Here is a 15,661-nt window from a genome sequence, read left to right on the forward strand (position 1 = left end):
CAAATAAACCAACCAATCAAACCTGTACATCTCTTTGCCAAGGGCTCATGACCTCTTTATCACATCTCACAATCATTAATAATGTACCCTCTGCTTCCTGTTTTACCTTGACGCGATGTTTTTGAATTATAATGGTACTGATTTAATTTTCTTGGTGTACACTTATATTTAAGTTTCCAATCATATCAAAATTTATTAGTTTTGAATAGTGGCGATATTTCTCATTCTTTGCATGCGTTTAATCTTTACATTACGTGCAAGTGTTACATGACACTACAAGAAAAACGAACCATTATGTCATTACTGAGAATTACTTTCGAAAATTCGAATTTGACTCCCTCCAAGAAACCAATAAGAAAAATACAATGCCCAGTAAGCGGGTGCCTAAAATTACTTCGTATTTAATGTGACGGAGAAGAAGTTTGTATCATTAAGAAACCATTTTCCTTTAAATTATATTTCTGGCCGTATTTCTTTCTTTCTAAGTCCACAATTTCTTACTCACATTTCCCAATAAAAAGGGAACACAAGAAGCACAAACAAATATCAGAAATATGAAATTTATTTTTTACAGATTTTTTTTTTAAAACTATAATGCTATTTTTATTTGCTTACTATCATTAAATTGAAGCAAGCCCACAATGCATCCAAGACTTAGTATCTACTGCAAAATCGAGGAAAATTGCATTGACTTTCATTCCACAATGAGATTAAAAGCTAACACAAATCAGCAGCAACAATAATAATAATAAAAAAAAAGTTCATCGGTATACACATCAAATAAACAAATGGTAGTAACTTGTTAAAACTAATATGCACAAGCTCCCAAGAAAACACTTAGCACCAGAGAAGCACCTTTGTTGCAATTTATGAACATCACTGTAGTTATTAAACACAGAACAAATACGTTGAATTTATCTTACAAATAAACATCAAGAAAAAGACATACACAATAAACACAGTTACAAAAAGAAGCTATGTTTTTCTTGTGGTTTTTCGAGGAATACATAGGTAATATCTAATTATGTTGAATTTAGATTAAGGCATTTCACACAGATACTGGTTTATATATTTGTAGAATCTTTGTCATTCCAATGTAAATAATTGCTACATTTTATGGTTAAGAAAACTGTCATTTATAATCAATAATAATATTCATGAACATACTTATTGCAGCTTCCAAATTTAGCACCGATCATAACCAAAGCAATCTGAGACAAATGTTAGATTTTTATAATTAGACACACATATGGGTCTGCAACAAGACTGCTGTAGTTAATAATTATCCGGAAGAACAGAATAAAATTTCAGTTAGCCACTATATGAGAACAGTTGCAATTAACTTGAAAATATTTTCTGTTAATACAACTAATTGAAATATACGTAGTTAAGATGGCGTATTTGACTTCTTCCGTGTAAGTATATATACAATAAAAAGTCACCGCCACTGCAAATTTTAATAACTTGTTCTCTTCCTTTGGTTATGGATATCACATTACAATATTTTTACATACTTCGGAAACTTTTGAGTGTGCCTAAAATCTTTTACTAATTCAATTACATACTATGTATTTTATATAATAGATATACATGTAGAGCTAGGCAGCAAAGAACAATTATGAAGTGCCCCTTCATAATCTTGTGCTCAGTAAGCAGTATTTTTAGAAAAAATAAATGATATTCTGCTAAATCCAAGAATATAACATATAGCAACAGTCTGTTTAAGTTCCAGTGTCGAAGATGTTATATTCTACGCTTTCTAGAGTGTAATCTATTTTGTTTAAGCTACAAGTACTTTTACAATTTTCTCCCTTCTCAGTTACTGCTATTATCGTAGTTATATATATATACTAGCAGCGTTCACCCCGCTTCGCTGCGGTCACCCCGGAACGCAATAAACTTTGTTACTTAGATAATTTTTACTTTTTCGCTTTCAAGTGATATGATAAAAACCATAGAAGATTGCAGTAAATCTTAACATTATATCGCCTGTCATTTATGTTAACCCGCCCCGCTTCGCTGCGGTCATCCCGGTGCTGGCATATTGTAAAAGTGTCTGTAAAAATAAGCAAATCAATTAAAAAATTTTAAACAGAAGATTCAAGCTATTTTCCGCTGTATATCGCCTGTCATTTATGTTAACCCGCCGAGTGACACGGTCATGCGGGTTGCATATAAATACGTTTATTTTTACCTATGATGAACTAATAACAAAGGATTTGTACGTTATGGACACTTGAATGGTCAATTATCTCAAGACACTGGTAATTAAAAATTAAAGTGATATGATAAAAACCATCTAGGGTCCAAATCCTAATAACCCCCCAAAAATGAAAGAAATTGGTTCAGCCGTATTAGCGTGATGAGCGGACAAAGGATTTTGTACGTTCTCTTTTATATATATATAGATATTACAGACTCCAAGAACTCTTCAAATGTGTTCACAATGCTTTATGTCAAGACTGGAACGTATTCTAAAATCTTACATGTTGTAAAGAAGTGAAAGCTTGTAAAAAGTTAGAAAATTCAGTGCATTACATTAAGTCAAGTAGTGTAAAAGTTCCGTGAACATATAAAGAAGAATAAGGTTTATATAGTCTAATCAGATTTAAAAAAATAAGATGCATTTTAGCAAACATAAAGAACAATACAAATATCTTGTTTTCGAGTTTAGAATATTAGAAGAGTATAAGTTGTGCCAGTTGCAATACTTTCTCTGTTTTGTGAGACGTAGCAGTTTTGCATCAGGACATTATGAAGTTCTAATTACTTAAAAAAAAAAATCTTTTATACGTTTCTGCAGAACATTATCTCAAAGTGTGAGGAGTTTTGGAATGCACTTATAAGTTTTTACTATGTTAATTAAATATTACATTCATATTTACGGTGGTAAGTTTTCACAGGTAAAATTTTAAGTTCATTATAAAATTAAAAAAAGGAATTATATGTAAAAATAAAACCATACATGAAAATAGAATACCATTACACTGAAGACTACATCCTGACATGAATATTTATGCAATACGAACATCTCAGTTATTCCAGTCTGTTCTTTAGCAGTCACTGACTTTTTCTTTTCTTTTTCCAAGAACATTATTCAACTATCGTAGTAGTTTATTATTTGGTAAAAACTAATTACAAGCTTGCGTACCAGATAGATGATCTGAACCTTCATTGTCCAACCAAAGGATGACGATAAGAAAATCAGTATCAGTGTTAAAACCAGCATTCTAGAAGTTTAGTAACAAGTGGAAAATAATGAATATTTGATACTAAGTAACACAATAGCTGCAACTTCAATACCATTTTAGTAATATATTTTCTTATTATGCACGAAATAACAAAATTAATTATATTGACTAAGCATTTTCAAACACATATATAGTTTTTGAAATACAACAAACTACAACTCCTAAAAAATTAAAACAAGCTGAGATGTTGAATATAATTTCAACCCATAATACTGAAAAGAAAGTAGTTCTATGACAATATATAAATAAAATAAAGCATATTGAAAAACTTTTTTTTACATATAAAAAAAAGTTTATTGACTTTTAGTGGATAATAATAATAGCATTACACAAATTGAAAAATATGCAAAATAAAGAATATTTTTAAAGTAGAATAAAAATATATCTTCTTTCATAAAAATAACAAAAAAGGCATAAACGAACTTATAACTAACGAATATATAATAAAATAACACTAAGGATACACTTCTAAACAGAAAGTCATGAGTGTAAAATACAATATCTTCGCTACATCGCAAGTAAGTTTAAATATAATTTATATCTTGCATATTAGATGTGTTTTAAATAGCATTATTATTTTCAATTTCCACATTTGTTTAATATTTATTCACAACTTGAAAAGAAATTATTATACATGATTTTTTTTTAGCTACTCCAATTTAACAACAAACACTACGAATAGTTTAAAATTTAAGATTTTTTTTAAAAACAAACATAAAACCACGCCATACAGTTTAAATACTGTATGAGCAATATTTAATAAATAAATAAATGAAACTAATATTATATATATCTAAATGAATTTCCACTTATAACTACACATAATTACATAGATCATGGAAATATTAAAGAAAACAATTTATACTACTCTTTCTAGTTATTATGCAAGAAACTCTTCAATATTGTTGCTAGATAACAAAGTAATCAAGCAAGTCACTAAGCACATAAATATATATTTAAACTGGTATATTAAATAATGTTCTAATATTACAGACTGCTCTGGTAGTGTACAATTTTTAAATTTAACTCGATTACATACAACAACAGAAGTGTTTTCGAGCACCCAAAGTGTTAGCGCGCGTTGTCTCGGGACCGACTCTGTGGAGACGAAATTTTCAGTGTTAAGTCAGAATCATAAGCTGATTTCAGAGCAACTGGAATTAAAAAGTAGCGCAGTACTATCTAGGAAACTAGAAATAATGTCAATAAGAATCAATGTGTTGGCTGCACGTCAATTAAAAGTCAAATGATAGCAAAGCACTTCATGAGATGTGGTGCCAAAGTTTAAATAATGATAAAAATGCTGAGTAGGAGCAGTGTTTACGGAGTAGGTACAAATTTTTGTGTATGCGTTATTGTTCTATATTAGCATTTTAGCTTACCGTCCCATTTGTCTGTAAATTAAAGGTATCCATCACGCAAATACAGAAGACTGTTTCAGGTTATGATAACGAATGCGATCACTGGGTAGCAACACCCGTGAATACAACCGAGAAGTTACTGCAAGTAGTTCGTAAATGCTGCGTGTTGATCCACAGGAAGAATGGCTGATGTGTACGTGAGTGGTCACATGGCTTCGAAAATTACGGCCTTTTAGGAGGATTATATTTGTGCCTCTTCCAACATTGGTTATAGTTAGAGCCAAATAAGTAACAGGTATGGCAAAATGTTTCCATATCACCTTTGAAAGAAAAGTATTAATATTCTATTTACTCCTAACAAAACAGGCATCTCTGCAGTTGCTGATCACTCCAATATTGGGCATCGTAGATATCGGAGGCCCGGGCGTACCTCCGATGTGGTGCCTTTCTCGGTGCAACGTTAAATTGCATCATTGCGCAAGATTTACATCTGTAAAGAAGAATTAGGGTCGAGTTCATATATTGAGTCCCTCACATATCACAGAGAGGAAGACGAAGAGTCGAAATCTGTACTAACGCCCTGTTGCAGGAGACATGTAGAAGTTTCTATTGACTCTGGAGTCACGTATTGATGTATCGAAATAATCTTGATTTGCCATACTCCGACATAGCGGCCACCTATTTACTAAAATTACAACCGAAGAAAATCAAATTTGCGGTTTATGCTGAAATATTTTGAGATATATCCATCCAAGTGCTGGTAATAAACTTTTCGAAAACTAATCTTCATAGGAACTAAACTCAACAAGAGACTAGTTAAATAAGGAACTAACTTTATATGTATCCTCTTTCCTACTAAAAACTAATATCTTACAAGACACTTCTTTGGAAAATAGTTTTGAAGCATAACTATTTATTTTCTCTATTAAAACAAATTGAAATCCTTTATAAGAAAAAATATGTAAATAGAAATGTTTACTAGATGATTTTAATGAAAAGTTCATGCAAATAATGGGCTCCGAACTCTACAACACGCATATACCACAATAAGTTACACGAAGAATGATACTATCGGATCTTAGGGACTTTTTCCAGGCTAGATAACACTACTATCTATAAACAAAATAGAGAAAAAGCAAATTGTACTTCAAAAATTACTATGCAAAAAAGATATAGAGAACCGACAAGTTCGCAATTCAATCTCATACATTCAATTATTTTCAGTAACAACCTATATTATCTTACGTAATATATACTATGAAGAAAATTTTTGAAAGCGTAAGAGAGTGTTCTTGTTCTATCCGGGAACTTGGGTGCTGAATTATGTGTAAAGCTCAACTGGTACTTTAGCACTACTACATATAAAATACACCATTACGTCAAAGAAGGCACATTATAATCACCCATATATATGAATAAATAAAACAAAAACTATCATATAATGTACAATTTAAAGATGCAGTAGAAAAGAAAAACAATGCATTTATATAATAACCAGCCTTTATGCCAGGACTATGGAACGAATATCCAACAACTTAGGGTGCAATTTTTTAACCTACGTTTGTCATGTTGAAAATAATCTCATCATATATAAATCAGAGCATTGTTATTTGAAATTACATTTCTATTATTATTTTCCTTTAACATACTGGTTAATATAACTTAAAATTCAACATCCAGCAATTCTTCCTCAATTTAAAAAATACATTACATAATATTCTGCAAGAAATATTTTCGAGATCTGCCTCATTCGCATGATAATAATAAGCTTTTTGAAAACTAATCTTCCTAGAAAATAAAGTCAACAAGAAATTAGTTAAAATAAGGAGCTAACTATAACTATACCTTCCAAACATATTATTCCTTCCAAATATTATTTATTATTTAAGTCTTGATAATGCTGACAGCTATCTGCAACATTTCGATGTTGAATATAATTTTTCAAACGATCTGTAAGAATTTGGAGGTGCAAAAGTTAAGAACTTTCAGTCTATAAATAATGCATTTCCATATTATTATGCATTTCTACAGGTTTTGTTCAACTGATTTCGCGTTACTTGCAAAATTCGCTGTAATAATTCCACGAGTGGATAAGCACAATTAACCTCGTCCCCATCCATACAATGATCTCGAAAATAACATGCAGCGAAAAATGCTATTTATTTTTCCCGAAGGGAGAAATTCTCGTGACGTTTGTTGATAAGCATCACGATATGACATAGGCCTGCAGTTTAACGTATGCACACTCCTGTCAGAAACTGAATCTGATCTTTCGTACGATCATGGCTATTGGTGTATTGTTGTGGAGTACTTATACTAGAAGGGATATGCGCCTTGTTTAGTACGGGACATTAAAAGAATTTGCTTCTTTATTTCCTTTTCGGAATTCATCAATTAGGAACTCAAAAATATGACGACGAACATATTTCCTCGAGAAATTTACGGACATGTATAATCATATTCCGACTACAGTTAGAAGTGTAACTTATTCATGGTTGCATGTCGGTATAAAAATACAACTGATAATTTGACATATTCGTTTTCAACAAATGTAGAAATGTGGTAACATCAATAGAACTTTCTTTCTATACGTTAGAGATCTATTTTTTTCTTTTCTATTTTTTTAAATTCTAGAAAACAAAAATGAATGATAGAGGTATGTTCTACATATTTGAAAGTTTAGTAAATATTAGTTGCTTTGATTTGACATTCTGGTTGACTGTATCGCATACATAAGTTAATTAATAATAAGAAAAATATTAACAACTTTAAGGAACTTTGAAGTAACCCAATAATATTCAACTTCAAACCCGTTAAAATAAGCTTTGACTGACACGATTTAAACGAGAAAAATAACCAAATCTACATACCGTAAACTGACGTCTAGTTCTACATGTATGCACATAGCCATATATTTAGTTGGACTTGGACTGCAACTTCTCTTAAATTTTATCCATATGCAAGCAGTATTAATCCTCAACTCTAACTTACACAGTATTATAAAGGTATTCAATTAAGTGTATTTTGCTCATTTTTCGGACAAACAAATGCACGTCTACATAATTAACTATATATGTACTGAAAAATGTGATCCTCAATTAGACCAGCATGATATTATGTATATCTTTATTATGTGATATGGTAACTGAACAATATAAATATACGAACTTAGTAACTTCACAATATAGTTTAATATATATCATACATCACACATGCTCAAAACATAAAACAAACAACAGCGCACATAAGATAAAGATTTTATAAATAACAACATTATAGCCTGCATTGTCTCATTAAAAAAATGGCGGCTTACATTATTGTTATTTTCAAAGCTCTGGTATACGCACAAGGCTTCAATGATCTTCCAACCTCTGTGGATCTACAGTCCTTCTGTACCAAGTGATATAAACTGAAATTACATCTGTAAACACCAGAGGTATAGAGAGAATATTTAGCATCCATTTTTCTTAATAAGACTGGTGTGTATATATATAAAAAAGCAATTCAGTGCGGAAGAAAGGAAATGTAAATTCGGTTTATAATATTAACTACGTTTCCTAAGGAAAAATTATCTCTAATATTGTCATTTGTGATTTCTGATATGACAATATTCTTGGTTTGCGCAAAATAACACACTCCATTAAACTTCTCGAAACAATTGCGCACACAAACAAACAAAAAAGCAATATATTACTAATAATACAATACAACTATTATTATTATTATTTCCAGTAACTGGATTCAAACACAGGCTTGTATGATAATTTCGAAGATTTATATATCAGTCTTAAAATACAGGGAATGCAGTCTCAAGCACGAAGTTCAAGAATATATAAATAGTACCGGGCTAGAAGTATATATTTTACCAGAATTGCTATAATGAATTCAATTTTCTTACAATAAGATTTTTTCCTATGCATCTTAACACTGGTAACCTCATGTACAATGGATCACAGATTATGATTGTAATACACAAATTCTAATATACACAATGGATAATCAATCAGGAATTAAACTTAACTTGTTTCAGGATATTTGCTACCCAACTGTGATTTTAAATACTTATATATACACATTTATACATATATAATATATAAATTATTTTCACAAAATATATTTTATATATATATTTATATTTTACATCTAATACAAGACAAAAAGTTATCACTAGCGATGATCAATAATAGTGCACCATATTTTTGTCTCAAACAGAAACTAACGTTCTGATTGCTACAAGTCCTGAACTCCCACACTTTCCGACTCCTTAGGGGTTGAAACAGGTGTTTGCCTTAAAAAGTATAAAAAAATAAAATAAAATAAATAAATACATAAACAAATAAAATCTTCGTGTTTAATTTTTATCTAAAAATCTTACCTACAGATAATTTTATATAGGAATAAAATATACAGAAATAACGAAATATTCGAAAACAACGATAATTAATTATATTACAACAGGATTTCGAAAATGGGATCATCAATCTTGAGTTACAAGGGGAGATAATTTTTATTTCAGTATACACTGACTTTACGCTATAATTTGCAAAGAATCTTAAAGAGAATAAATGAACATTGTGTGGCTCATACCAGATAACTGTGTGGCTTTGGTACGAGTGTTTGCAGCTTTGATTACTGATAGGGCGTAAAACGTTCAGTACTGCGCCCTCATCATGAGGCAACAAAGAGTTTACTTGAGTTAAACAGATTCATCTAGACCGCCTAGCCGATAGTCCATTTTTGTTTCTATTTTCCGTGACGAATAGTTTAGACTTTTTCCCACTCTTGACGTCTGCATTATAGAAGATATAAATACACAGATATACAAGTGTGAACCAATCAATATCTCGATTTTTACAATAAAACAGCTGAAGATCAATAACAGTCCATGTCAAGTGTACAAGAGAACGAACAATTGGTTGCTTAATCCCCAGGTTGATAAAACAAAAACCATTTTATTCAGGAATGAACAGTCTATCTTATGTCCAGTGCATATTTAATAAAATGAATAGTTTAAATCCACCTAAATAGTTGATATCGAAATTTGACAAATTAGCAATGTTCAAATGATAGCACTCCAAGAACGAACGTAATCTCAGGCTTAATTGTTTGGGAATCTGTAGCTACCTAAAAGTATTATACGAAAAAACAAAACAAAAGAAAACAGAACAAGCTGAGAATTGCTTTCTTCATGTTACAATGTTTCAAAAAAAAAAAAAATAAATAAATAAAATAAAATAAAAATAAAAAAAATAAAAATAAAAAAAAAATAAAAAAAAATTGCACACCCCGTATCTTTGTTGGGACAAAGTTTTAAAATATAAAATTTTGACAGATAAACCCTCTATTATATAAAAATCATACTTCAAATTCATCTCGAAGTATAGATACAAAATATTAAAGATCACACAAAACAAGTGTTGTTAGCTGAGGACAGCAAGATGGACAAGCAAGTGTCAGAGTTGGACTAGGTCCAAGATTTAATTATAAATTGTTGTAATTACGTTTAAAGTAAGTTTTTTTTTTGTTTTTGTTGTTGTTGTTGTTGTTGTTGTTGAAAATAGATACATTAATTCCAATATTTCAACTATGGCAGCATTTTAATGCTGTGACCAATGTTAATATTTCTAAACGCATAATATCTTGTAAAATATATAATTACTAAAAGTACGCAAAACAAATTTTAGCCATGTAAGTGATTTCTTTCATATTTCAATAATGGCGCAGTCGGTAGGATCGCTAGTTGTTAGTATTTGCCTATTAACAATGTTATACAATATTGCTATATCGACCTAAAAAGATACAACTTTAGAAACCAATACCAAACTCTCAGTGAGAAAGCAATAGTAATATTTAAACTCAATAACAACAAGAGATTATTTAACATTACAACAGCAAACTCTTTGACCAATTTGCAAACTGTGACAATTACTAGCACAAGAGTTTGGTTCTGATTGTTTTGTTTCTGTTGTGTCAGAGAGAAACCTTAAAAGTGAAAAAAGAAATGAAATATTTCCATTTAATATCCCACGATTATACCCTATAGGCTAAGGGAGACGATGATTAAGGCAAGTGAACGATGGAAGAATTGGTGGAATGAGAAAGTGGGAGGAAACGGGAGTGCGGGGATCGAACCAGGGACTCCACGCACCAGAGGTAAGTTCTCTACCACTGAGCCACTGTGCCTCCGAGAGAAACTTTGAGTACTTTATTACTTCACCAAGCACAGAATATGAAATTAATTCTGCTACAATGCTGTACAAATTACACTTCGATTGCATCGCACATGTGTATGATCGTCAGTGGTGGCTGGCAAAGGTGAACGACATCAGTGACAAACATAAAGATATGCATGTGTCATTTTATCATCCCACAGTGCCATGGACTACTTTTATGAAAAATGAGGAAGACCAAACTTGGGGGTCCATGAATAATGTTCTAAGGAAACAAGTGCCTTAGAATTTACATCTACTGACAGGATATATAACATTACTCACAAATTAAGTGAACAAATATCAAAAACTTCTTAATGTATACAAATCATAGTAGAACCACAAACAGGCTCCAAGAGTAAAAAATCAGTTGTAAATAATATAATAATAATTTTCTTTGCACTAAAGAGTTTTTATTGACGGTATCCTTCATAAAAACTGTCATAAAATAGTGACTCTGGCCTGAGTTGTTTATACAGTGGAACTTCTTTAATTCGAACCTAAAAGGATCGTGAACGATTTCCTAATTAACCACAATTTTAAATTATTCACATTAATTTAACATTTACATTATGTCAGCTACTTCACATAACACAGGTACGTTTATATGTAGTACAAAATTAGTTGAGATCATATTATAATTTATTATTGATAACTATAATACATTTTTCTAGTTTTTATTTTCTTTTTATTTATTTTTTTTGTATGGTTTTTAACCCCCTGTAACTTGACTTGTAGATAAATCTCAATACATAATAGATGATCTGTTTGTCAAAATTTCAGAGTTTTAAACTTTGTCCCAACAAAGGTACAGTGTATTCATATTTTGATATTTAAAAAAATCCGATATTGTAACTTTCCGTTTTGAAATATTGTAACTTGTAACAGACGCAACTTTCATTGTTTCATTTTTGTTTTTCATACAGTACATTTAGGTAGACACAAATCCAAATAAAAAGTCTGAAAGTGCATTTCTTCTTGGAGTCATACCCTTCGAACATTGCAAATTTGTCAATTTCGATGTCAACTGTTTAGGTGGATTTGGACTATTTTGCATGCAATTTTCATTGTACTGGACATAAGATAAACTGTTTTTTCCTGAATGAGATGATTTTTGTTGCATCAATCTCGCTTTCACCAGGTCTGAGTAATATAAGTTAACGCAAACCTCTACAAATGCTAGAATCAACGCGTATTGTCAAACAAAAATGGCTACCAACGGAGATGGCAAAACGATTTTTAAAAAAAAAAAAAAAAATGAAATTTATTACTTTTGGGCTCTGTAATCATGTATAAATCCAGGAACAAAAAATTATTTGATTATAAAATGGTCAACCAACCCTCATTGGCTCACTTTATACGGTTTTACCCATACATATATATTGTAAATGATCTTCCCGATTTCAAAATTTAATAATTCATGTTTGTTTACTCACAATGACATGCAACTTATGTTAAATGAAAGAAAAACTTCTTTTCTTTTTAATACATACGTGTTATGTTTCACGTCAAAGATGTTCAATTTGAGTGCCATTTGTAATTTGGCGCACATTGTACTGATAGTTTAATTTTTGCCATACTATTTCCAACATATCAGAGTCAATACATGCAACTGCTTCTTGAATGAGTACTCGAAGTTCAAGCTGATACACTTCGTTTTTAACATAACTCCAGTCGCACGGGGTGATGTCTGGTGACCGGGGGAGGGGAGAGGTTAGAATAAAGAACCTGATCCATACAACTAGCTCAATTCTATCCATTGATTTGGTAACCTTCTGTTGGATTGCTTTCTGATAACCTGGTCCAATAAGGGTTTACCCCGTCCTCCTGGAAAATAAAACTTTTCATGTCTTTTTTCAGCTGCGGGAAAATCGATGTTTTGCAGCATGTGAAGGTGAAAAAACTCAATTTAGTGTCCTCCTCGAAAAATATAGGACCATACACTTTCCTTTTACGGATGATTGTACAAAAAGCGTTCATCTTGGTAGAATCATGGATATGTTCTTCATAACCATGGGAGTTTTCCAAAGCCCAGATCTTCAGATTTTGTTTGCTTACCTTCCCCGAAAGGAGGAATGTAGCCTCATCATGTAACTCAACGAAACCACTTCTTTTCATAAGGTTTTTCATCGCTATGCAAAACTCGTAAAACTCAAATCTCTTGTCCTTGTCAGTAATTTAAGCGCATGCAAGAATTTCAATTGGTGTGGGAGAAATTTCAAATGTTTTTGCGGGATCTTCCACACTGCTGTCTGCTTCAATTCTTTGTTTGCACGGACCGTTGACTTTTGTAGCTTTCTGACGAAAGTCGCACGTACAAGATCAACTTCTGCCCGGCCTATTGATTTCCTCTTGCAGATACACTTATTTTCTTTAAATTGTCTGTACCACTTCTGAATTGAATGCCCTCTTGGTGAACCTAACCCAAACTTCGTTCTGAAATTTTGTTGAACACTAACCACATATTGTTTTACATGAAATTCGAGAACACAAAATGCTCTCCTGTATTCGTTTACTGCCATCTTGATTTACTGTCACTCTAGTGGCAGAATGCGAAGCTAAGTTCATCTTTGCCTTGACCCGACTACGGTAGGTCCCATAGGTTTGGAGCTATGAACCATTAAAGTTCATTTTTTCAAGTTTTCGGCAGCCTATAACTTCGAAAGGAAGCACTTGTGCACCCAGGTTGGTCTACACTTTTCATCTTTTATATATATATATATATATATATATATATATATGTGTGTGTGTGTGTGTGTAAAGGGGTAGAAGAAGAATATTCTGGAAGGAAGAAAGATTGAGAAAAACTTGAGAACTTGCGTTCAAGGCAGAGAAAAAAGATGTAAGACAGAGCTAGAAAATTGTTTGTTTATTTTTATCTACGTTGGAGTCGTTCTTATATATCCAACACTCGTATATGGATTTAAACAGCATCTAAAGTATCATTGCTCATCTCAGCAACCCCACAAACTATGGATTCAACACTAATATCGGCCATTTTCGATCATTTTTATATATGTATCTTCCCTTCCACTATGTTGTCAAAGTGAAATGATAAAAACCATCTGGGGCCCGAACCTCATCAATATGCCAAATTTGATCGAGATCTGTCAGGTGGTTCAAGAGTTATTAAGTCACAAACATAGTGACTTTCATTTTTATACACGCATATAGATGCATAGAAAGCATGATCGAAATAGATGCATAGAAAGCATAGATAGATGCATATAAAGAGAGAGAGAGAGAGAGAGAGAGAGAGAGAGAAAGAAAGAGAACCTTTACAACAGAGAAAAGTTTCGGCGAAGGAAAATGATATATTGCTGCAATTGTAGCACAGATTAGTAATAGTAAGTATCTGCTTTGGTCAGATTTTATTTTTAATTTATAAATAGTTTTGAGCTGGAATGGGCAGCATTAGAAAAAAGTAACAGAAGACTGAATTTCGTTAATGCAAATTACAACATTGACCTTGCAAATATTCTCTCTAAATGAACGTGCAGTCAACGACAGGGCGTTTTTTTTTTAATTATATTAGAGACTGGAGGAATCATTATACCTTGTAGTACTATAAATGGTATTATTAAATTAATAGACAAGTAAGTCCTTTATTAATGTGCTAAATTTTTTTTATCAAAAACCCTTTCTATTTACTTTATTATTATTATTTTGAGAGACCATAAAGGTTAAAGTGCGGTAATTACACAATGTTTTACGGGGTCTCAAATTGAAAATGTACGTGAAGAAGCCTACAAGATTAGGAACAAATGAGAGCCAGTTTTAAACTTACAGATACAACGATTTCCTTAGAAAAAGTATCTTATTCTTGCCTACTGCCACCAAATAATAATAGTAAGAATCGGATATAATAACTAAGACTACTTTGAAAAGATTTCTAACCATTCTGTTGATAAATCAATGTATCAATTCATTTATCTCAGGAAAACATAATTTCCTTCACAATTTACCCAGGAAGTTAGTGTAATAGGCGGAACTCTTGTTCTATTCAGTTGAAATGAGCGATTTATACAAATTTTTAAATAGATTTCTTATTACATATTATCAGTGTACACAAAACAGTTCGAAGATACATAACCTCTTACATGTCCAATTTGTAACTTAAGGATCTAAGTACCTAAATTTTAGTATCGTCTTTAGAATAAGCTAGTAAGAAGAAACATCTTTCAGAAATTGAATTTCCACAACTTTCAATTAGATTTAATTTTCTTTTTTGAAACAAACCAAAAGAGAAAAAAATACATACAGATAAAAAAGAGAATTATATACAATATAAGAAAGAAAAATTATAAATAAATAAATACAGGATATACCACTTTACTCACCTCCAAGACGTCTGACTAGTTTTCTCTGTTAGTTGTTTCTGCAATGTTGCCATTTCTTGTTTCAGAGAATTCAAGCAACACTGTAAATTATTTAATGGTTTCGATTGTGGAACAACAGTACTCTGCTTCAAAAGTTCGCTGATAAAGCTCTCATCGTATTTTGTCGGAGATGGAAGACTCGAAGTTAAATCAGGTAACCTGTCCTTATTCTCGGATTCAAATTCTGCCAGTTTCAGCTTCATTACCTACAAAATGCAGTTAGACATTAATTTCTAAATACAAGGTTAAATTCGATAGCGTTACAAAAAAGATAAACAGCTGTTAGGGATATGTGGTCAATTTATGGCTTCAACGCCATTATTTCTAGTTTTTGAGACCGATTTTAACACCTAAGTTACATAAAAGTAATATCATACAGTGAAACCTACTTACTTTGCCTCTTTTTTCGTGGAATTTGCACTTTTCCATACCATATGCAAGATGGACATCTTGGAAAGGAA

The 15,661-nt window shown here is 31.5% G+C and overlaps 1 protein-coding gene across 5 annotated transcripts in view; it reads right to left on the reverse strand.

Annotated features, from left to right (window-relative positions):
• Positions 1-544: 544 nt before the first annotated feature.
• The window catches only part of LOC145694789 (uncharacterized), a 58,230-nt gene continuing 43,113 nt past the window's right edge, over positions 545-15,661 (reverse strand). For all 5 annotated transcript variants that reach the window (XM_081771427.1, XM_081771429.1, XM_081771426.1 and 2 more), the window contains 2 exons: positions 15,162-15,406; positions 545-8,900 (listed from right to left, as the gene is read on the reverse strand). In XM_081771427.1, the coding sequence (XP_081627553.1) occupies positions 8,843-8,900; positions 15,162-15,406 (303 nt within the window). In that variant the 3' untranslated portion in view covers positions 545-8,842. The remainder of the gene's footprint in view (positions 8,901-15,161; positions 15,407-15,661) is intronic.

The sequence above is a fragment of the Thermobia domestica genome, chromosome 9, assembly GCF_964235325.1.
Source record: "Thermobia domestica chromosome 9, izTheDome1.hap1.1, whole genome shotgun sequence".
NCBI lineage: Eukaryota > Metazoa > Arthropoda > Insecta > Zygentoma > Lepismatidae > Thermobia > Thermobia domestica.